This window comes from Mandrillus leucophaeus, unplaced genomic scaffold (genome assembly GCF_000951045.1).
Source record: "Mandrillus leucophaeus isolate KB7577 unplaced genomic scaffold, Mleu.le_1.0 Scaffold14, whole genome shotgun sequence".
Classification (NCBI taxonomy): domain Eukaryota; kingdom Metazoa; phylum Chordata; class Mammalia; order Primates; family Cercopithecidae; genus Mandrillus; species Mandrillus leucophaeus.
Genome location: NW_012101365.1, coordinates 3,791,257 through 3,815,858, shown reverse-complemented (window position 1 = coordinate 3,815,858; position 24,602 = coordinate 3,791,257). Strand labels below are relative to the sequence as shown.

Below are 24,602 nucleotides of genomic sequence, written 5' to 3'. Positions count from 1 at the left end.
CAGGGCAGGATGAGTGTTTCTCACCTCTGTATCCTGGAGCACCTCATGCCGCAGCCCCTGCCTAGTATGTGTTTGTGGCAGGAACGAACGAAAAATCAAATGCTGGGAGCTCTCAGAAGTAGCTGGCGTTTTAGAGGCATGATGTTTACATCAAATAATGCTCTGTAGCATCAGACTTCTTCTCAGCTCTGCTCTTAGTACTGAGAGGAAGGAACACTCTCTTTTTTTTTTTTTGAGATGGAGTTTTGCTCCTGTTGCCCAGGTTGAAGTGCAGTGGTACAATCTCAGCTCACTGCTACCTCCGCCTCCTGGCTTCAAGCGATTCTTCCACCTCAGCCTCCTGAGTAGCTGGGACTACAGGTGCGTGCTGCCATGCCTGACTAATTTTTTGTATTTTTAGTAGAGACGGGGTTTCATCCTGTTGGCCAGGCTGGTCTCAAACTCCTGGCCTCAGGTGATCCGTCTGCCTTCGCCTCCCAAAGTGCAGAGATTATAGGTGTGAGGCACACGCCCGGCCAAGGCTAACACTCTCTTTTACTTTGATTTGCCTGTGTAATTTTACCTTATTGTTTTAGAGACAGGGTGTTGCTATGTTGCCTAGACTGGACTTGAACTCCTAGCCTCAAGCAATCCTCCTGCCTTGGCCTCTGAAAGTGCTGGGATTACAGGTCTGAGCCACCGTGTCCAGCCTGCTTGTGGAATTTTAAATGAATAGTTAGCTTGCAGGTGAGATTTCCGTAAAAACTGTGGAGTCTACATGTAAGTGTGGAGAACCCTGATGAATCCCAAACTGCCCTCACAGAAACATTTCAAAATAATTCAGACTGTGCACGGTGACTCACGCTGTAATGCCAGCACTTTGAGAGGCCGAGGCAGGAGGATTGCTTTAGCCCAGGGGTTTGAGACCAGCCTGAGCAACACAGTGAGACCCCATCTCTACAAAAAATAAATTAGTTGGCGGTGGTGGCACATACCTATAGTCCTAGCTACTCTAGACTGAGGCAGGAGGATCACTTGAGCCCAGGAGGTTGAGGCTGCAGTGAGCCATGATCATGCCATTGCACTGCAGCCTGGGCAACAAGAGTGAGACCCTATCTCCAAAATAAATAAACAAATAATTCATAGCCAAATCACCTCACTGATTTGTCTTTCAGACTATGTTTAACTAATAGCCCTGAAATTGAGTTCCTTTATTCCTTCCCTTCTTTCATATTATGCACATTTAAGAATAGCCACTGTGGCTGGGCACAGTGGCTCATGCCTATAATCCCAACACTTTGGGAGGCTGAGGCAGTCAGATCACTTGAGGCCAGGAGTTTGAGACCAGCCTGGCCAACATGGCAAAACCCCATCTGTAAAAAATGTAAAAATTAGCTGGGTGTGGTGATGCATACCTGTAATCCCAGCTACTCAGGAGGCTGAGGCAGGAGAATCGCTTGAACCCGGGAGGCGGAGGTTGCAGTGAGCCAAGATTGTGCCACTGCACTCTAGTCTGGGTATTGGAGCAAGGTCTGTCTCAGAAAAAAAAAAAAAAAAAAAATTAGCCACTGTGCCGTTTCATAAATAAATGAAAAGCAGGACTCTGCCCTCAAGTAGAACTGTTTCAAAGAAGAGAGACACATAAACATGTAACAGTTTGAATGCTGTAAGGTAGAGAGAGACTCATTCATTTAAAAAGTGTTTATTGGCTGGGTGTGGTGGCTCACGCTTGTAATCCCAACACTTTGGGAGGCCAAGGTGGGCAGATCACCTGATGTCAAGAGTTCAAGACCAGTCTGGGCAACATGGTGAAACCCTGTCTCTACTCAAAATACAAAACCTAGCTAGGCATTGTGTTGGGCACCTGTTTTCCCAGTTACTTGGGAGACAGAGGCAGGAGAATCGCTTGAGCCCAGGAGGCAGAGGTTGCAGTGAGTCGAGATCATACTGCTGTACTCCAACCTGGCAACCTAGGCAACAGAGTGAGATTCTGTCTCAAAAAAAAAAAAAAAGGAAAGAAAGAAAGAAAAATGTTTATTGAGCTCCTTTTATGAGCAGGGATGGACCAAGTGCATGGAGTGCTCACAGGAGAGAGTGAAGCCAGGCAGGCCTTCAGCTGCACCTGTTTTTCTCTCTTCACTGTCCATCCATCTCCAGACTCATGTCTAGACCTGTTTAATCTAACTCACAACTGGATTTTGCATTTAGATGCTCCACAGGCACTCAGCATACCTCAAACTAAACTCTCTTCTCTTTTCCCTTAAAACTCAACTTCTTCTTGAGCCTTCTGTCTACCCAAAATCCAAGCCAGATCCAAGGGGTTGGATGTCCCTTCTACCCTACTATCCCCCCACACTCCCTCACATCTATTCAGTGTCAGTGTCCTGTTAATTTCCTCCTCTTCAGTATTTCTCTCATTGACCCCTGCCTTCTCATCCTGCCTGAAGCTGCACATCTAAGTCCTCATCTCATCACACCTGGACCATCACAACCTTCTGTTTCCTGCGATTAAAGAACGATATGTTTTGAAACCAGACATGCCAGAGTTAAAACCCTGGTTGCCACCATTTTAGAAGCTGTATGAAACTCTGGGCAAAGCTGTACTATAGTGGTTAGGATTGCAAACAAAGGTGGCAAAACTAGGGGAAAAAGGAAATAATTATCACAAAAGTCAGATTATGGTAACCTAGGGGAAGTGCAGTTATCAGGAAGGGACACAGGTGGCTTCTGGAATACTGGCAAGGTTCTTTTTACTTGACTGAGCAGTAGTTACATAGGTGTTCTTTTATATTTTTAATTAATTTTTTATAATTGAGTTGTAGGTATATATTTTACTTTATCATTTAAAACATTTTAAGGCCAGACATGGCCTTAAATGGCCTGTAATCCCAGCACTTTGGGAGACTGAGATGAGAAGCTTACTTGAGGCCAGGAGTTTGAGACCAGACTGGCAACATAGTGAGACCCTGTCTCTACAAAAAGTAAGAAAAAAAAATTAGCCAGGTATGGTGGCGCACACCTGTAGTCCCAGCTACTCAGGAGACTGAGGCAGGAGGATTGCTTGAGCCCAGGAGGTTAAGGCTGCAGTGAGCTATGATCGTGCCGCTGCTCTCCAGCCTGGGCAACAGAGTGAGACCTCATCTCAGAAAAACAAAACAAAACAAAAATATCTTTTGAAATTCAATGAGACTTTTCTATGTAAAGTATCAACTGGCACTCAGAGCACAGGAACAGATCAGGAAACCTTGGTTACCAGCTCTGATTGTTGTGTCCTTTCTTCCGTATGCCAAGCTATGCTTGGTGGTAAAATACAAAAAGAATAAGACACCATTCTGTGCTCAAGGGGGTCCCATCCTGCTAAACCTTCCTGAAGTCGTAGAGCTCATGAGTAGTAGAACCAGGTTTCCTGAAGCCAAACCCTTTCCTCTAGTAAAGAAAGATTCATTTCACACAAGGGGATTGCCCTTCTAAAACCAATGATAGTAAATGGTTAATGCTCCCTACCAGACAGCAGACCCCTTGGCTGATCCATCTCCATCCCCAGCGCTTGCACAGAGGCTGGCACCTGCAGACTTCGGAGAATGTGAGGAATAGAGGAGACCAGAGAATAACCCCTGTGTTTTCCCTCTCCCAGGCTGGCCAAGGAGCAGGGCCTTGGCCCATGGTCTCATAGAGCCTGGCCTGTTCTGGAAGAGCACCCAGTTTTTCCTTCTAGGCTACCCAAGCCCCATTGATGATGGGTGAGAGGGAGGAGGACGACGACACTGAGGAAGCCTGGCTGCAGCTGCGGCCCATGGAACCCCTGCCCTCCCAGTGCTGTGGCAGTGGCTGCTCACCCTGTGTGTTTGACCTCTATCACCGAGACCTGGCAAGGTGGGAGGCAGCCCGAGCCAGCAAGGACAGGAGCCTGCTGCGTGGGCCAGAGTCACAGGTGAGGGAGGCTGCTTCTCGATATGAGCACCAGGGCGGCAGAATCTACTAGCCTTGGCCCTGCAAAGCACACCTCTAGGAAGCCTTCCCTGACTGTACAGCAGAAGAAAAGAGTACACATAACAGAAGCAAACAGATCCAGGCTCAAAGCCCAGCCCTGAAGCAAACTTATTAGCAGCTGTGTGGTTTGAGGCAAAGTCCCTTAGTCGACCTAAGCCTTAGTTTCCCCATCTGTAAATTGAGGCTAAATGTTTGTGATGTGTAGCACAGAGCTTGACATCCATTTCACTTAACTATGTTTATTGAGTACCTATTATATACCAGGCCCTGTGAGACAGAGAGGATTTGAGAGTGAGCATGACAGACACAGTCCTTGTCCTTATGGACTAAACTAGCCATAGTTTATTCTAGGTAAATAATGGATGTTAGGGCTGATATTTTTTCTTCTCTGGCCCTTACTGACTTTCCTCCTTAACTCCTGCAGGACTTCATAGTCTGAACTAAGCAGATTAGCCCTTTATTGTAATGTTTAGGAGGGTTCACAGTTATAAATGTCAGAACACAGGACTTCATCCCCTGTATTACACAGATAGGGAAACTGAGGACCCATTCCTTCTGGCACTGTGCATAGGTTTTGTTTTGCATCTGTCCCTGTCTTGGTCTCCCGCATCTGAACAGTCTTCCCATTTTCTGTGTCCCTCCTGACTAATGTGAATAGAGGTGTCTCCCATTTCTACCTCTCTCAATGCCATCTGGCATCATCATCACTTTTTTTTTTTCTTTTTTGTAGAGATGGAATCTCGCTATGTTGCCAGGGCTGGTCTCGAATTCTTGGTCTCAAGTGATCTTCCCACGTCAGCCTCCCAAAGTGATGGGATTACAGGCGTGAGCCACCTTGCCTAGCCATCATCACTTTTTGACCAACCATTCCTCATTCTTGGGGCTCAAACTAGACCAAAGCTTAGTCATTTTTACACATGTTGTTCTTAAGCTATTATAGATCAGACATTCTGAACAAATGCAGTTGTTTTTCTTTTCTTTTTTCTTTCTTTCTTTTTTTTTTTTTGAGATGGAGTTTTGCTCTTGTTGCCCAGGCTGGAGTACAGTGGCGTGATCTTGGTTCACTGCAACCTCCGCCTCCCAGGTTCAAGCAATTCTCATGTCTCAGCCTCCCAAGTAGCTGGGACTACAGGCGTGTGCCACCACACCTGACTAATTTTATATTTTTAGTAGAGATGGAGTTTCACGAACATGTTGGCCAGGCTGGTCTCGAATTCCTGACCTTAGGTGATCCACCTGCCTCGGTCTCCCAAACTGCTGGGATTAGAGGCGTGAGCCACCATGCCTGGCCTTGCAGTTGTTTCTCTGAACCCCAAAACAACATGACATTATTATTATTATTATTATTATTATTATTATTATTATTGCAGAGTCTTTCACTCCATCACCCAGGCTGGAGTGCAGTGGCATTATCTCAGCTCACTGAAACCTCTGCCTCCCAAGTTCAAGCAATTCTCCTGCCTCAGCCTCCTGAGTACCTGGGATTACAGGCACCTACCACCATGCCCAGCTAATTTTTTTTTTGCATTTTTAGTAGAGTTGGGGTTTTACCATGTTGGTCTTGAACTCCTGACCTCAACTGATCTGCCTGCCTCAGCCTCTCAAAGTAGTGGGATTACAGGTGTGAGCCACTGTACCTGGCCGTATTTTTGCTTTTTATGAAGATAGAGACGGGGTCTTGCAATATTGCCCAGGCTGGGCTCAAACCCCTGGGCTTACGCGAACCTCCCATCTTGGCCTCCCAAAGTGCTTGCTGGGATTACAGGCATGAATAACTTTATATTTAATGTCTCCTTGTATTTCTGCCACTGGAAGGTGGTGATGGGGACTAGAGTGCTCTGGCTTCTGCCAGTGACTGGGGAATGTTTGTGACAACCTCTGTGTTTTCTTTCTTCTCACTGCCCTCCATCTCCACGTGGCTCACCCCTTCACTTCTTTCTGATCTCTGCCCAAATTTCATTTATCTTCCTAACTCAGGACTACCAGACACCATCTAGATGTATTCTTTTATGTGTATATTGTCCATCTTCTTGCTAAAATATCAGTTCTGGCAGAGAAGGGGCCTCTGTCTTTCTCACTGTTCTATCCTCGGCACCTTGAGTAGTTCCTGGCATTACAGTCGGCACTCATTAAATATTTGTTTTATGAATGAATGTGTTTCTCCCAGATCTACTAAGTACCATATCCTGTGTGCTAGGCACAAGGAGATTGGTAATAAAGATGCCAGGGTACCAGTGCTGAAAAAACTCAGCTTACAGAAGGGGGACAAAGAATCACAGGGTTACTTGGCTGGTCATGGTGGCTTACGCCTGTAATCCCAGCACTTTGGGAGGCCGAGGTGGGTGGATCACCTGAGGTCAGGAGTTCAAGACCAGCCTGGCCAACATGGTGAAACCCCATCTCTACTAAAAGTATAAAACTTAGCTGGATGTGGTGGCACACGTCTGTAATCCCAGCTACCCGAGAGGCTGAGATACGAGAATCACTTGAATCTGGTAGGCAGAGGTTGTAGTGAGCCGAGATCTCACCACTGCACTCCAGCCTAGGCAACAGAGCGAGACTCTGTCTCAAAAAAAAAAAAAAAAAAAAAATTGCAAACAGATGGGAGCAAACAAACACAAACATTTTGTCAGTCCTGTAAAATAGCATATTCCAATTTGTAATTTTGTTTTTTAACTTTTAATGAAGCAATAATAATAGGAAAAGATTTTACATTTCCATGGTAACTTATATTTTATAAAATGCTTTTTATATTGTATCTCATCTGACCCTCATGATAACCCTATAAAGTTATCAGGGATGAGTGGCCCTTTTTATAGACTAGGAAACTGAAACCCAGAGGATCAGTTGATATGCTGAAGACTCCACAGGGAGGCAGTAGCTGAGCTGGGGCTAAACCCAGTTCTCCCAACTCCCAGTCCAGTGTTCCTTCCAAAGCACCAGGCAGCTGTGCCGGAGGGTACCCAGGTGCTCTGGCTGATGATGAAGAGGTCATCCTGGATGAGGGGTGTGGGAAGGGGCACAGTGGAGACAAGGCCTCGAATGCCAAGCCCGAGAATTTGTCGATTCAGTGATATTGTCAGCACTACCATGGGTAACTGGGGTTCCAGAGTTGGTGCTGCAGGAACACATGGTGCTAGGCCCTAAGCTGGGATTGAGGGGTCCCAAGAGTAAATGGAGTATTTTACAGGAGAGAAAGGTCTGTGAGTCACAGCATTCAGAGAAGGCTTCCTGGAGGAGATGCAGGTTGGGGTAGAATGTTAAAGGCAATGGGCTGAGACTTCCACATGAATTTGAATCTTTGTCTACAATGTGACTGTAGACAAGTAAGCCAGCATGACTCAACTCAGGCCTCAGTTTCCACATATGTAACACACAGATATTGGGTTAGATATTCTGAGGTCCCATCAACTTATAAATTATGCAAATCTGGATTTTAGCAGGTTTGAAAAATGGGTATGTCTTTTACACATTGGAGATGAATGTTCTGGATAAGAGGGCACTACTTGAGCTAACAAAGACTCAGAAGTAGGAGACAGCAGGGTGTTCCTGGGAGGATGAAGAAAAGTCTGGCACCAGATGCCTGGGAGATAAAATGGGGTGTGAGGGTCATCCACAGGGCCCTTGAGTGTCCAGGTAAGGAAGGAGCCCGCACTTTACCCTGGAGCTGAGGGGAGCCATGGAATGCTTAAGAGCAGGATAGGCTAAAAGGAAAGCGCTCTGGCATTCTTGGATCTGATTTTCAAAGGGGAGTAAGGTGAGGCTAGTGTCCAGTTTACAGGAAACTTCCCGAGCCAAGACAGCCTCTCCTTGGGGACAGTGGGAAGGATGCTATGGATGCCTGTGTGTCTGTGGAGCCCCGACCTCTAGCTGTTGGATCTCTTCCTGTTGCAGAGCTGCCCCTCCAAGCTGAACCCAGAGACCTTCGTGGCCTTCTGCATCAGTGCCGTGGACAGACTCACTAAGGACACATACCGTGTCCGGTTTGCTCTACCCGGGAACAGTCAGCTTGGCCTGCAGCCTGGCCAGCACCTCATCCTACGGTACACTCAGGTAGTGGGAGGACCAAAGCTTCACAGCCCTGCTTTGCTATTTGCTAGCTGCTGGCCTTGAGCAACTAGCATACTCTCCCTTAAGCCTCCATTTGTCATCTTCAAGATAGATATAGTGACATGACTCAGAGGGTTCTTGGGATTGAACTAGATAATGCATTTTCATAATAAATAATAACAACACAATCACTTTAATAGCACTTACTATCCAAGGCACAGTTCTGTGTGCTTATAGGCGTGAAATAATTTAACCCTCACAAAATCCTGTGTGGTAGGTGCAGTTATTTCCCAGAGGAAATTGAAGTAAGAGAGGTCCAGAAACTTGCCAAGGTCACACAGTTAGGAAATGTTGGAGCCAGGATTTGAAGGCAAGCAGTCTGGCTTTAGAGCTTGTGGTATGAACCTAATATGATTAGTACCAATTGATAGAATTGAGAATAAAGGGCTTGCCCAGCACCACATAGCTAATAAGTCACAGAGCCAGGATTTAAACCCAGACAGTCTGGCTCCTGAGTTACGCTCTTTACCACTCCTCTGAGGTTCCTACTTCCTCCCAGTCTACTTAGGCACTCTACTCCCACCCCAGTCCCCACCCCTGCCTGCCCAGAGACAAGACCCTTTGGAACGTCCGGGTAGAGTTGTTTGTTAGGCTGTTGGCTCTGTGAATCTGAGGCTTAATAGAGAGATCTGAGCTGCAGGCATGGGTTTGGGAGTCATTGGCACATACCTGAGTGGTATTTGGAAACATGTGCATGGAAAGAGAAAGGCGCGTAGGACCAAACCCTGGAAACACCAGCATCTATGGCATTGGCAAGAGGGGGAGGAGCCAGCAAAGGAAACAAGATGCGGCCAGAGGAGAAGGTGGAAGCCAGAAGAGCACTTACTGCTGTTCAGACTCTGGCCACTTGCTTCACAATGGTCCCTGGTATTTGTGTCCAGCTCCTTCTGGCCTGTGGCCTGGCCAGCAGTCCTAGAAGTTCACTATCCCAGTGGGCAGGAGGGGCCACAGGGCAGGTCACAGTCCCAGGCATCCTTCCATCCATGAACCAGAATGCCCAGAATTCCCTGCCTCCAGGCTAGCTCCCCTCCTTCACCCACTCTGTCCCTGCAGTGACATCCCTAACACACATATTTGACCATGTGACTCTGGAGTGCAGCATGGAGGCAATGTGGCACCCCAGAAGGTATCTGAGGTACACATTGCCTCCATGATGATGTCCTAACCCAAGGCCCCAGCTTGCTTTCCCACCATGTTCTTCTCCCTTTGCCATCCCACCCCTGCCCTGGTCTCAGCCTCCTGCTCCACACCCGATTCCCGCCACCCTTCCTGTCCCAATTTGCCCTTGTCAGTGACTGGCCTATCCTGCAGTGCCCACCTCCAGGAGGTTTCCTAGGCTCCCAGAGGAGACTGCACACTCCCTCTGAAATGTATCAGTTTTACCTCTGTTGCAGCAGACGTCATAGTGCTCTGCAGCCAAGCCATGCTCTATGCTCTGTTCCTTATGTCCCCATTTGTTTCATATGCATCTATTAAGTATTTCTGTCCAGCCCCTCATGCTTTTGGTGCATTGAGACAGGGCCTTTTTAATCTTTGCATACCTCAGAGAAGAAAGTTTTGTACGTAGTAGGACTTGAGAGAAGACTGCTTAGGGAAGCTCCTGGGAAACTCTGAGGAACAGTGGTGAGGAACCCATCTCTGAAGTTAGAGCTGTGATTGAATTTCAGCTGTGCAAGTGACTTCACTTCTCTAAGCATTGGATTCCTCATTTGGGTTGTTGTTTGAGTTAAATGAGATAATGCATATGAAATGCTTGATACATGCATCCATTTAATACACCATGGCTATTACTGTGACTCATGGTGGTTATCCTGACCCTGTTTTTGGTAACATAGAGAGGATTCATGCATGAGATAGGGCTTCAGACTAGGGCCCTTTGAGGATCCTTCCAGTCCTAATGCTTCTGTCAGGTGCTAGTAAGTGTTTAATAAATGTTAGCAGTTGTTTTTATCTTTATCACTCTGTGGTCGAGAAGAGGTCAGGAAAAATGACAGTCATGTCTTCAAAACAACTCACATCCTCAGTGTACTTTTTGAAGCACTCTCCCATCCACACAACTGGAATGCAGATAGCTGTCCCCATTTTACAAAAGCGGCCACGGGAGATGAGATGATCTACTGGGATCTCACAGCCAGCACGTGGCAGTGGATGAGCCCAGTACTCTTTTTTTTCTGTTGCATCTTGCCTGCCTCTCAGTGAGGACCTTTATTTTCACCAGCCTGGCAGAGGAGGTAGCTCATAAGGATTTGCAGTTGTTTGTTTGAGACAGAGTCTTGCTCTTTTGCCCAGGCTGGAGTGCAGTAACATATGATCTCGGCTCACTGAAACCTCCGCCTCCCGGGTTCAAGTGATTCATGTGCCTCAGCCTCCCGAGTAGCTAAGACTACAGGTGTGCACAGATGTGCACCACCACACCCAGCTAAATGTTTGTATTTTTAGTAGAGACAGAGTTTCACTATGTTGTCCAGGCTGGTCTCAAACTCCTGACCTCAAATGATCCACCCACCTCGGCCTCCCAAAGTGTGGGGATTACAGATCTGAGCCACCGTGCCCAGCCTTAAAAGGGTTTGTTGAATGACTGGCTGACTGACTGCATGCTTCTCTTTCCCAGAGGGATAGTAGATGACTTAGAAATTCAGAGAGCCTATACGCCCATCAGCCCTGCCAATGCAGAAGGATACTTTGAAGTGTTAATTAAGGTGAGTTGACCTCCGAGGATGCTCTCAGATGCCGTGGACTTGTGCCTCCTCTGCCAAGTTGGTCATGATGGGGCAGTTCCTACCAATGTGGGGAAAGTCAGGGTTCACGGGAAAGGGGGCTGACCTGAGGGAGAAGCAGGGACAGGTGAAGGAGGACTTCTTCCATCTCCTTTCCTGGGGAAGGGACTGCCGCTAGTCCACCAACAAAGGGCTGTTCCAGCATGTTCCTGACAGATTTTACTAAAAGATAACTCCGACTGAGAAGGGGAAGAAGGGAAACTGCTCGCCTCACCTTCCCGCCATCTGTGGAGAGTGAGCACCAAGCTGCACAGGGAAGGGGAGCCAAGGCCCCCTGCACCCACTGTGTGCTGAGCACAGGGGTCCAGAGGTGAGTCAAGCACAGTGCCTACCCTCAAGATACCTGCCCAGGACAAGTGACCAGATCAGGACAATACAGTGTGACAGATTTTGTGCATAAGGAGGCCCAGCCCAGCTCAGCGACTGGGTTGCAGGGGAGGCAGGCCGGGCTTCCTTGGAGAAGCTATGTGTCTAGGGAGTGGAGAGCTAGAGGGAAAATGTGGGAAGGAAACTCAGTGCTGGGAACAACATGGACAAAGGCAATTGGGGAAGTAAGTCCTTTGTTCTGGAACAGAAGGAAGGCATGCCAAGGGAGCAGGATGCAAGCTGAGAGGTTTAGGCAAGAGGTAGGACATGGAGAAGCTTATGGACAGGACTAACCTAACATCACCTCTCAGGGGAGGTGGGCAGGACCAGGGGCATTGGAATTGGACCTTGAATTCCAATTCCAATGCACTGGAATTGGAGTGCAAATTGGCAGTGGCCATAAATGGCATTCTAGGCTGAGGGGATGGTTGACCAAAGGTTGGGAGGGGTGAAATAGAACAAGTCTTCTAGGAACCATACCCAGCCTGAGAACCAGGAGGAGAGGGTGCTGGTGGAGCAGGCGGGGTGGATGGAGGAATTGGCAGAGATGAGATGAACAAAGTAGGGGTGCAAAACACCCTAGAGACCCAAGGAATAGGCAACAAATATATAAGAAGTTGTGGAGGCCCAATTATGTGGAAAGAATAATTAGGTTGAGCTACATGAAATTGCTGATATTCTAACTTTTTTGACTTAAAGAAACATCAGCTTCATGTGGGCCAACCTAATACACAGCTCTAGATCATCATTTCCCAAATGGAATCATTACAATATTTAAGAATAGTGTTCACATCCTTAATCTACCTTATAAGACATGACTTATTATCTGTATTGCATTGATAAGTAAACTGAGTCCCACAGAGGCCCCAAGGCCCCACAGCTAGTAAGAAGTGCTGCTGGTAGGTGAGTCCTGCCCCCTGACACCGAGACCTCAGCACTGCCTCCAGCTCCCGCCTTCCTACCTGCCATCAGAGTGCGAGTATTTATTCCCTCACACATAAGCTTGGATGGGATCCCTTCTTCACACAACTGTTTGTCTGGGAGATTCCACAAATCCTCTCCAAATGGCCTGCTTCCCCAAGCTGCTTCTCGGGGTGTGTTTCTGTGGAAAGGATAAGCCTGGAGACAGTTCTTCAGGGCAGCTGGATCTCTCCCAGCTGCAAGGCTGATTTTCTCCTTCGTTTACTGGAAAGCCTCTCTTTAGAGAGATGCCTAATTATCTCTAAGCCACTGGCTAGGAAGAGCCAAAAATGTCTTTACAAATTGGGAAGGCAGGCAGGGCTTATCGTTTGACCCTCCCATGTAGAAGGGAAGGAGAAGCTCCCATTTCTCAGGCACTTTCTGGGTACCAGATACTGCCCCTGTCTCTTTATTCTAATTATCGCATTTCAACCTCATAACCACCCTATAGAGTAGATCATATTATTCCCATTTTACAGATGAAGAAACTGAAGCTCAGAAAGATGACATCATTTGTCTCAAGGCCCCTTGGGTAATATCATCCAAACGGAAGGACAAAAGTTCAGTGTCAGTTCTGTTTAACAAGTATGTATTAAGCATTTACTCTGTGCCAGGCTCTGTGTGGGTATGTATTAGTCCATTTTCACGCTGCTGATAAAGACTTACCTGAGAATGGGCAATTTATGAAAGAAATGAGTTTAATGGACTCACAGTTCCACATGGCTGGGGAGGCCTCACAATCATGGCCGAAGGTGAAAGGCATATCTTACATGGTGGCAGATGAGAAGAGAGCTTGTACAGGGAAACTCTTCTTTGTAAAAAACATCAGATCTCATGAGACTTATTCACTATCGCAAGAACAGCACGAGAAAGACCTGCCCCCATGATTCAGTTACCTCCCACTGGGTCCCTCCCACAACACATGGGAATTCAAGGTGAGATTTGGATGTTGACACAGCCAAACAATATCAGGGTACTAAAGACAACATGGAAGAATCCTTCCCCTCTTCTTGGGTGCTGTCTATGCCATATGGCCTCTAAGGCCACAGCTGGGATCATGTCTCCCCCTAGACAGGGGCCAGAAAACAAAGCATTCATGGAGACAACCTCCAGCAAGGCAGGAGAAAAAACGCACCTTTCCTTCTAGACCCCTTCCAGTTGAGCCAGGGACTTCCCTTGCATTGTGCACGTGGTGCCCAGGGAAGTCAGGGATGATATCAGAGATGGCCATGGGTGCTTAAAAACAGGTCTGGGGACCAAAGCCATGTCTCTCTGTTAAGCCTGGCTATAATCTTACTCCAAACACCCTTCCAGTCCTGTTTCCCAGTGCTTCACCCTCACCCTCACCCTACCATGTTCCCTTGTTGTTCCCAAAACATGACCCAGATTGTCCTACCCCTGACCATACTACACCTGATGTCCAGAGTCCTCTCTGCACCCCTGCTCACATCCCCAGTGAATTCCATCTTGCCCATCTTTCAAGTTCCAATTCAAATGCTTCCCCCTCCAGGAAGCCATCCTTGATCCCATCCATGGAAGTGACTGCAGCCTTCTCAGGTTTATTCCTAGTTTATTCTTCTCATGGGTATTAGATGGTCTCTACCTTGTATATGTCTGAGACTTAGGTCCCTTCTGGATTGTAAGCTCCTTAAGGGGACAGCCTGAATCTGGATTGATTGATTCATTCATTCAGGTATTTATTAAGTTATTTCCATGGCTCAGGCACTGGCTGCCTTCATGGAGCTTAAGATCTAGGTGTCTTGCCTGCATCCTTAACATGGTACCTGGTACAGAGTGGACAGACACCCAGGCAATATAGACTCCCCTCTCCATGGAGGAATCATTCCTGTAACCTTCATTTTTCATCCAGCCAGGAGATGGTGTAGAATAATGCAGAGACTGCAGATAGGTGGCCTGAATCTAGCCCACAGATGTATTCGGTATTGGCCAGCATAGAGTTTTAAATTTTTGAATTAATTGCAGACATTTCAAAAATGGGAGATTTTAAATAAAAATATGGATTTCCTGCCTCTTTTGGAAAATCAATAGGTCTGGCCAGTTAGGCCCCACAAACTATAGACTGAAACCTGCAAAGTGGCTTCCCTCCTTAGAAGGATTGCTTGCCAACTTATCATAATCCCCATCACTCCCTGTTGTCTCCCTGATGCTGAGACTGTGTGTTAATTGCCATTAATCATCACCCGGTTCTTCACTCATTTATGGTACCTGCATGGTCCCTGTGGGCATTTGGGTTTGGGACCTCTATGTTGAAGGCTTTAGGTCCTATGGATTCTCATCCCAGTCTCCTGTCTACCTTCTGTGTAAGCTTCTGGGCCTCATCTGAAAATTGGGAATGACTGTACCAACTTTGTAGGATGAGGAGGACAATTAAATGAGGTAACACATGTGAAGCACTTAGCATACAGAACAGGCTCCACATTAATAGCTAATCTGGTTTGTGCTGGCAGCATGTACCTATCCCACTGATGTCTCCCTGTGTTTGCTTCCAGTGCTACCAGATGGGGCTGATGTCCCGGTATGTTGAGTCCTGGAGAGCAGGAGACACAGCTTTCTGGCGAGGACCTTTCGGAGATTTCTTCTATAAACCAAACCAGGTCAGTGCCAGAACCTTAAATCCTCAAGAGATCCCTATTGACTGTGGTTTTCATGTTTCAGCCCACAGCATCTCACTGTGCCATTCTCCCTGAGCTCACACACAATCCCAAGTGTATCCTTGGGGTTGGACATGGGAGAAGATGGAATAGACACTTATTTTTTTATTTAGAGATGGAGTTTCACTCTTGTTGCCCAGACTGGAGTGCAATGGCGTGATCTCGGCTCACTACAACCTCCACCTCCCAGGTTCAAGCGATTCTCCTGCCTCAGCCTCCCAAGTAGCTGAGATTACAGGCATGCACCACTATGCCTGGCTAATTTTGTATTTCTAGTAGGTATAGGGTTTCTCCATGTTGGTCAAGCTGGTCATGAACTCCCGACCTCAGGTGATCCACCCACCTCAGCCTCCCAAAGTGCTGGGGTTACAGTCGTGAGCCACCACTTCCAGCCGGAATAGACACTTATAAATGAAACTGCCTGCCCAGCTCCAAAGTTACCCAGGGCACCCATTGCTTAGAACATCAGACTCACGTACTTGGCGTTGAGGAGCCCTTATGCCCTCTGACCCTCAGACACCTTCCAATTTCACAGTGCAGTCACATGACTAAATATGCCCCATGGCTTCCTGCTTCCCAGCTCAGATGGCTCTTCTCATCATCATCCTGGCATTTTTAAACCCTTCCCCGACTTTCCCAGAAAGAATTCGTAATTTCTCATCAGTTGGTGCATATCTGGAAAGCATTATGACAGTGTGTACCAAGAGTCTTCAGAGTCTTCAAATCCTTGGCCCCAGTAATTCCACTATGGAAGTCTGTCCTACAGAATGAATCAAAATGCTGGCTCTTTTGCATATGTTCATTGCATCTTTATTTAAAATAGCAGAAAATTGGAAACAACTGAATATCCAACAGCAGGGGAACAGTTAGGTACACTGGGCTACAGGTACTTGATAGAATAATATCCTGGATTTTAAAATTATGTTTATAAATGATGTTATATACTTATGCTGTAAGATCAAGTGACAAACCCTAGGTACAAAACTGAATATACAGGAGGTTGGGAAATTAAGTTAAAATGCACAGAGAAAATATGAAAAGAAAATGCAATGAAATGTTAGCAGTTCTGGGTAGTGAAATTATGGATGATTTTTATTTTCTTCATTATACTTTCTAAATCATTTGCAGTGAACACCTATTACTTTATAATTAGGAAAACAAAGCAAAATGAAAACAAATGGAAAAGAATGAATCAAGCCTTCCTCTCCATTCTTTTTGTTTAATTTTAAAATAGCTTTTTTGGCTGGGCACAGTGGCTCATGCTTATAATCCCAGCACTTTGGGAGGCCGAGGTGGGTGGATCACCTGAGGTCAGGAGTTTGAGACCAGCCTGGCCAACATGGCAAAATCCTGTCTCTACTAAAAATACAAAACATACTAGCCAGGCATGGTGTCATGCACCTGTAATCCCAGCCACTTGGGAGGCCGAGGCATGAGAATCATTCAAACCCAGGAGGCAGAGGTTGCAATGAGCCGAGATTGTGCCACTGCACTCCAGCCTGGGTGGCAGAAAGAGATTCTGTTTAAAAAAAAAAAAAGATCTTTTATTATTTTTTTCTTTTATAAATGTAGTACATGTTCATTACCCAAAAATCAGCAGACAAAAAAAAAAAAGAAAAAACACTCACAGGCAATCTACCCAGACACACCCATCTTATGGCTTGGTGTATATCCTTCCAAATCCTCTTCCACATGAGTATATGTACAAATGCATACTGCATGTACATGTGTAGTATATATGTATAATAATATCAAGCACGTGCAGCACCTCATGCATGCCAGGCTCGGACCTTAGCACTTGCTATATGGTAACTTACACAGTCTTCACAGCAGCTCTTAGGTGCTACAACCCCATTCTACAGATATGTGCTATGCATATGTTAATACTCTTCCATAGTATTCTCCTAGTACTAACCATGCTTAGCCTTGCATCTTAGACCCTGCATCCCCCAGATGCTTGAGAGCAGGGAATGGAAATCGTTCATGTTTCCTCCTTGTCTTGAGTGGATAACAGTTGAACGTTGTCTTGACCACCTTTTCTGGTAGAGCCTCCCAATGCCTTGTGGCTGCTCCTTCACATGCACAGAATACTTGAAAGGTCCTGCATTTATTTCCTGCCTTCCTGCCTTCCCCCCTCCTTTCCTCCCTCTGTTGCCCAAGCTGGAGTGCTGTCACAGCTCACTACAGCTCCACCTACTGGGCTCAAGCAATCTTTCTGCCTCAGCCTCCCAAGTAGCTGGGACTACAGGCGTGTATCACCATGCCCAGCTAAGTTTTGTATTTTTTTGTGGACACAGGATTTCACCATGTTGCCCAGGCTGGTCTCAAACTCCTTGGCTCAAGTGATCCTCCCCACTCAGCCTCCCAAAGTGCTGGGATTATAGGCATAAGCCACCGTGGATTTCTTATCTGGGGAGGCTGTAGGACCTGATGGTGAGGAAAAAGAAATGGTGTCTCACACCTTAATATGCAGTCACTGAAATTTCAGTAAGCCTTGGTTTCACCATGCAAGGACATCTGGGAAGCTCCTGCCCTCTTCCGGGCCCTGTTTTGCTGCTCTGCAGTTGTCTTCATTACAGATGGATATTTTATCAGCCCTGAGGACTGACATATTAGCATCTGTCTGTGCATTCATTCAACAAACAGACACAAATGTTCACCCAGTGCCAGGGGACTCTGGGGACCCAGAGATGGGTCAGATGAGTCCCCTGTCCTCCAGAAGCTCACAGTCTGCTGGGGGAGTCAGACACACAGACAGATGACAGCAGCACAGTGTGGCCAGTGTGGTTCAGAGGGACTCACAGGGAGCTGTGGAAACACAAAGAAAGGACCCTCCCCTTCCCCTGCTTGGGGAAGGCCTCCCAAAGGATAGCCCGAGCTAGGATGGGAGGAGGCGGAGGAGCACGGCAAGCTGAAGACCTGGAGGCTGGAGAGAGCACTGATGCGGAATAGCTGCCAGGCGTGAGTCTCAGCAGCTTAGGGAGAGGGAGGGATCTTATTGGATCTGCACCAGGCAGTTTTCTTTTTTGTTTGTTTTGTTTTGTTTTGTTTTGTTTGAGACAGGGTTTCACTCTTGCCTAGCTGGAGTGCAGTGGCATGATGGTGGTTCACTACAGCCCCAACCTCCTGGGCTCAAGCGATCCTCCTGTCTCAGTCTTGAGTAGCTGAGATTACAGGCATGAGCCACCACATGCAGCCAATCAAGCACTTTTCTTCATCTCATTTAATCCTTGTAACAGTTCTGAGATAGGTGCTGCTATGGGGAAGTGCTTTTCTTTTTTTACCAGTGAGGACACTGAGGCTCATATTGGTGAAAGAGCTTGCCCAGATCACATGGTTGGGGATTTATACCCAGAGGCCTAATCTCTAGAATGAAGGAGGTGAATACCCCTGCATCACTTAGGTACTAAACTTTAAGGCACTGACCTTAAAGAGGGTCACCCCTCTTTTTTTTTTTTTTTTTTTTTTTGATGGAGTCTCACACTATCGCCCAGCCTGGAGTGCAGTGGCGCGATCTCCACTTACTGCAAGCTCCGCCTCCCAGGTTCACGCCATTCTCCTGCCTCAGCCTCCTGAGTAGCTGAGACTATAGGCGCCTGCCACCACGCCCGGCTAATTTTTTGTATTTTTGGTAGAGACGGAGTGTTAACCAGGATGGTCTCTATCTCCTGACTTCGTGAACTACCCGCCTCAGCCTCCCAAAGTGCTGGGATTACAGAGGGTCACCCCTCTTTAAGAGGCCTAGAGCCCGGAAATAAATTCAGTGAGGAGGAGTTGACGGAACTGGGACCTCTTGGGGTGGAAACTCACCCTTTTTTTTGTTTGTTTGTTTGTTTTGAGATGGAGTCTTGCTCTGTTGCCCAGGCTGGAGTGCAGTGGCATGATCTTGGCTCACTGCAACCTCTGCCTTCCAGGTTGAGCAATTCTCCTGCCTTAGCCTCCCAAGTAGCTGAGACTACAGGCGTGCACCACCACACTTGGCTAATTTTTGCATTTTTAGTAGAGATGGAGTTTTGCCACGTTGGTCTCGAACTTCTGACCTTAAGTGATCCACCCACCTTGGCCTCCCAAAGTACTAGGATTATAGGTGTGAGCCACCGCTGCCGGCCGGGAACTCACCTTTTTCAAGTGACTCTTTTGTGCCAGTGCTGTGCTACATGCTTATGCATATTATTTCATTTAGCCTAGAGATGAGCAAGCTCAGAGGTCCAAGGTGGGCCCTTGAGATCTCTGCAGAGGTACCCTGGGGCAGAGGAAGCAGCCCAGAGAGCAGGGCTGGAATGGCGTTGGGAGTGGGCAAGGCTTTGATGGGAGTAGGTTTCAGCTCAATGTAAGTAAAGACCTCTCTGGCAAAGGATTTGGCCTATAGTAGGGCAAACTGCCTTGGGAAGTAGTGAGCTCCCTGTCAGCAGAAGTGTGTAAGCAGAGTACTTGTGGGGATGCTTTAGTAGGCAACCAGGCCACTTACAGGATGGGCTGTACTGTTATGTTCCCTTTCAGCCCCCATATCATCGTCTCCATTACCCAAACCTCACATGCCTTTCACAAACAAGGACGACTTTCTGGAGGAGGTAGAGAGGGGACATAGGTGGTTGGACACCAAGGAAGGGCACTGCCATCCAGTTGAAGGAAGCTCAAGGAAAAGCCCCATAGTAGACGGGATAGGGTGAGATTCTCCCAACCCACCTGTCATACATACCCCTTCTATTCCCCAGTATGGTGAGCTCCTCATGCTGGCTGCGGGCACGGGCCTGGCCCCCATGGTGCCCATCCTGCAGAGCATCACAGACAATGAGGATGACGAGACTTTTGTCACTCTAGTCGGTTGCTTCAAGACCTTTGAGAGCATCTACCTGAAAACCTTCCTCCAAGAGCAGGCCTGTTTCTGGAACGTCCGTACCTTCTTTGTACTCAGCCAGGTGAGCCCAGGGTGGTGACTTCCTTTTTTGATTGAGACTCTGCAGTCCCTTTGCACCTGTCCTGAGTACCAGCTCTAGCCTCTTTTGGCAATGGACGCTGTAGTCATAATCCCTGCCACTGGTGGAGCACCCACCTGTAAGGAAGGAAGGTGTTCTCATGTTCATTATACAGATGAGGAGATGCACATTCTAGGGGTGAAGCTGCCCACCAGCTCATGCTGCTGGACAGGGCTGAGGCCAGGATTTGAGCCCAGGGCTGTCTGGTTGCCGAGCTCTGGCTCTCACCCCATGCGTTGCTGCCTCCCATCGCCCTCTGGCATCATCAGTTACATGGGCAGGGGCCTGTCTGTAGAGGACATGGCAGGCTGCAGACCTCCCTCTGACTGAGTGATGTTCCTTGAGGCAGAGACCACATGTCTACCTCAGCCTCTTTCTTCAGTGCTTAGCATAATGCCAGGCCCAGAACAGGGACTCCATTAGTGACTGCTGGAGTAAACTGATCTGAGTTCCCTGTGCTTACTAGTATCCTTCCACCTCAGCCTGTCCCTCCATAGGAGGACCCCACCGTAGCTGGCAGCGACTCTCCCTGCTGAACCCTCCTCCCTCTGACTCCACATCCCCTCTGCTCACTCAGGTAACCCTTCTGGGGCCACCCCCATAGGTTAGAGCACGGGGGTTTATCTGCCCCTCATCTCAAGCCAGGCCCTCAGCTACTTTTGCTGGCCTGCCTTTCCCTGGTTGGTAGCTTCACTTTTCCCTCCTGTCCCCCGTGGGTTGGATTCCTGCTGGGCCCCCTGTGTTCCCTGGTGCTCAGGGTCAGCCTTCTTGCCTGGTGCTGTGGAGCACCCTTCTCATCTGGTCCCACTATGAGGCAGCTTTATGTGGTCCCTAAACACTTATTTGATCCTCAACATTGTGGCTGGGTGTGGAGGGTGAGGAAATTGGATTTCCCATCCCAATATAAGGGTCCCTGGGCTCCCCAGGGTCTGGGTTCCGCAGGCCTGTCCATGGGGCAGAATGCTCAGTGGCATGACATTGGGAGCATGGTGAACATTTATAGCAGCAGAAAGTGCCTAAGGAAGGAGAATGGAGCCAAAGGCTAGCGTGCAGCCCAAGGGGTGGGTGCAAGGGATGGGCCACTGTTGCCCAGCAGCACAGACAGCCTGCCTGAGAGCCTGGACAAGGACACTGGGAGGAGGGCAGGAAGGCAGCACCTGGCAGAGGGTCCGCAAGCTGCTGGCCAGCTTTGCTTTCCCTCCTCTATCACCTGAGCATGTGGCAGGTGTCAGAGACACAATAGTGAAGGTGACCAACTCCCAGCCCTCTGGCTGCTCACCTATCTGTGGGTGACAGCCACAGAGGCGGCCGAAAAGGTCTCCCCTTCATTCAGCACATTCTCTGTAGCCAGCACCATTCTAAGCACTTTATTTACTCATTTAATCTCCACTACAATCTTATGAGGCTTATACTCCCATCTTGCTCCTTGTACAGATGTGAAACCACAGAATGGTTAAGAACCTTGCCCAGGGTAACATAGCTGGTTAGTGGAGAGTGGAGTATGAACCCAGGAGGTCCTGCTCAAAGGCTGTGGTCTTAGTGCTCCTCGGAATAAGGCAGCACAGCACAAGGTGCTGTGAAGATGTTCAGGATGCCAGCGGTGGGCAGAGAGGCCAGGCAGGGTCAGGGAGGGCTTTACCAAGCAAGTGGCTGTTCAATTAAAGTTCGCCAGCAATAGAAGATTTTTAGCCCCCAGCTGGGCCAGGGTGGTGCCAGTGGCCTGGAGTTGGGCAAGCAAGTGGGTTGGCCATTAGTGGCAGGTGAAAGGAGTGACTTGTGGCTCCTGCCTGTCCACACTCCCTTGACTCAGTGTGCGCCCTCACCTGCCTGGGCCACAGCTGCAGTATCCTCAAGAGTCTCCCCGTACCAGCCGCTCCCTGCTGATTTGTCCTGCGTCCTGCAGTCCTAAGGGCAGATCTGACCACACCACCACCCTGTTTCCAGCGCTTCCCTGGCTCCCTACTGCTCACAGGATAAGGTCCACACCTGAGAACTGCCTCCCTCTGCGGCCTCATCTCCCAGCCCGCCCTCCCTGTAAGCTGTGGCCTGATGTCACTGGTCTGCCCATGGTTGCAAGTGTGCTGTGCTTTTCTGGCTTCTGGGCCTTTGCTCACGCCGTTCTGCCTGCCAGGAGTGCTCCCCCTTCCTCACCTCCCACCTGTGTACCCCTCACATCCCTGTTGAGGTAGAAGTCCATCCTGGAAGCTTTCCTAGAGCCCCCAGGCTGGTCTTGGTGGTTCTGCTGCCACCACCCCGGCTCTCCTTCACAGCACCCACCTGCTGCACCGTCACTGTTTGTGGGGTCCCCTGCCCATCTCACCAGCAGCCAGGCCCAGGGCATCTCAGGGTGCATGGTGGGATAGGCTGAGCTGAACCTAAGTAGTCTGAGGGAAATGAGCAGTGGAAAAGGGGAGGTGAGGCCAGTGGGCCCCAAGGTCCCATCTGGTGGGTCAGACTGTAGCGGGAGCATGGGAAATGCCAGATCATCAGAGAGGATTGCCTCATCAGCACAGACTCTGTGAGGTGGGACTCCAGGGCACCCTGTTTGTTTTGTTTTGAGACAGGGTCTCACTCTGTTGCCCATGCTGGAGTACAGTAGTGCAATCATAACCCACTGAAGTCTCAACCTCCCTGGGCTTAAATGATCCTCCTACCTCAGCCTCCCAAGCAACTGGGACTACAGGCGCATAGCACTTCCCCTAGCTAATTTTCGTATTTTTTTGTAGACCAGCTTTTGTCACATTGCCCAGGCTGGTCTTGAACTCCTGGACTCAAGCGATCCTGCCACCTCAGCCTCCCAAAGTGCTGGGATTACAGGCTTGAGCCACTGTACCTGCCTCCACGGCCCTTTGAGTGGGCCTCAGAATAGAGGCCTCTCTTCACAGGGCCTCTGCCAGGGCTTGCACCAGCACCACGGCTCTCTGGACAGTGACTTTCCATAGCGGATACTCTCCTCACAATCACAATCCTGAGAGGTCAGTCACTCAGCCAGGAAAGTGGCAGTGGAGCTCCACTCGCCACCAATCCTGTCTTTGTGCCTAGCCCTAGGAACTAGCAGCTTGCCCTCATAGGATCTGCAGAGTGATGGCTCTGTTCTGGATTTTGTTTTTTGTGGGCTGGTAAGATGGTTTTTTCATTTAAATTCTTCAGACTATATATAGTTGTCCCTTGGTATTCATGGGGGATTGACTCCAGGACCCCCTGCAGATACCAAAATCTGAGGATGCTCAAGTCCTTGATATAAAATGGTGTGGTATTTGCATATAACCTACACACATCCTCCCATGTGCCTTAAATCATCTCTGAATTATAATACCTAATACAATGTAAATATTGAGTAAATAGCTCTTACTGTATTTCTTTTTGTGTTTCTATTGCTATATTGTTATTTTTAAATGTTTTTTAAAAAATATTTTCAATCTACAGTTGGTTGAATCCATAAGTGTGGAACCCATGGATACAGAGGGCTAACTGTATACTTAATGATTTGTATACTTTTCTACACATATGTTGTACTCCAATAAAATGTTCATTTAAAAAAATAGAAGAAATTCCTTCAAGTCACCTGGGAGTAGAACTTTCATTTTGTGACCCTGAGGAGGAAAGCTTCAGCTAAGGCTAGAAAGGCAGAGAGTAGGGTCCTGGGTGCCTGGGGTCACCATCCAGCCTTGGAATGCGAGCTTAGCCTTTCTCGATGAAGGCATTGTGACCTGGGATCTGTGTTGTATGCAGCCAGGAACCTTGTCTCTTTTGAGCAGCTGCCATATCCCCAGTGGCTAGCTCGGTGCCTGGCACAGAGTAAGCACTTGGTAAATATCTGCTAAATGAACATGTTCATTGAAACCTTAAAAGAAATGAGCAAAAGTTATGCTCCAAGGGTGATGATGATAGCTGACCTTGGAAAGATTCTGGGAAACCCACAGTCGGGGGAGAAAACATTCCTCCCACAGTGACAGGTGTGGCTGCTGGAAGGCAGCGAGAAATGGTGGGACTTGAGTTCTGGTCCTGCTGCTGCCCCCACCTCATCATGTGCCACGGGGAAGTCCCTCTTCCCTGTGCCTCTCCTGTCATGGGAAGGTGATAGTTTCCACAGGCTTGTTTTGGGGATGAGGAGGAAGTGCCTGGCCCACGGTGGGGCTGGATATAGGCTGGCTTCCTACAGCCTCGGTTTCTTTATTTTGCAGAGAAGAGCTGGCTCTGTGAACACTAAGGACCCCCCGCTCCCTTGTAGTAACCCATGCCTTTCTTGTCTTCCCAGGAGAGCTCCTCAGAGCAGCTTCCCTGGAGTTACCAAGAGAAGACCCGCTTTGGCCGCCTGGGCCAGGACCTAATTAAAGAGCTGGTCAGCTGCTGTCGGAGAAAGCCATTCGCACTTGTCTGTGGCTCGGCTGAGTTCAACAAGGACATAGCCAGGTGCTTACTGTGCGCAGGCCTCACTGAGGACTCCTATTTCCTCTTCTAGCCCTGGCCTCCCTTCCAAAGCCTAGGCCGTGGGCCTGCTACTGGGACCCAGGAAGGAGCACAGACTGGAATCAGAAGACATGGAGTCCAGGCCTGGTCCTGCTGCTCATTTGCCAGGTGACCTTGGGCAAGTGTCTTTACTGCTCAGAACCTCTACTTCTCATCTGCCCCATGAGGTTAATCACTCCTCTGGCCTCCTACTATGTGGAAGGAGGACAGGCTGTAGGGACCCTGAGGAAGCGAGCAACCAGCCTGGGAGTCAGGGAAGACTCCTCAGAGGAAGCCAAGTCCAGGCTGAGCCCCAGGAGGAG

At 48.4% G+C, this 24,602-nt stretch overlaps 1 protein-coding gene across 1 annotated transcript; it reads left to right on the top strand.

Annotated features, from left to right (window-relative positions):
- Positions 1–2,836: 2,836 nt before the first annotated feature.
- LOC105534891 (NADH-cytochrome b5 reductase-like) lies at positions 2,837–24,292 on the top strand. Its single transcript, XM_011973818.1, has 7 exons — positions 2,837–2,960; positions 3,614–3,910; positions 7,864–8,012; positions 10,691–10,778; positions 14,693–14,797; positions 19,570–19,773; positions 24,089–24,292. The coding sequence occupies exons 2-7, from the start codon at positions 3,713–3,715 to the stop codon at positions 24,290–24,292; spliced, it is 948 nt and encodes a 315-aa protein (XP_011829208.1). The 5' UTR covers positions 2,837–2,960; positions 3,614–3,712.
- The last annotated feature ends 310 nt before the right edge of the window (positions 24,293–24,602 follow it).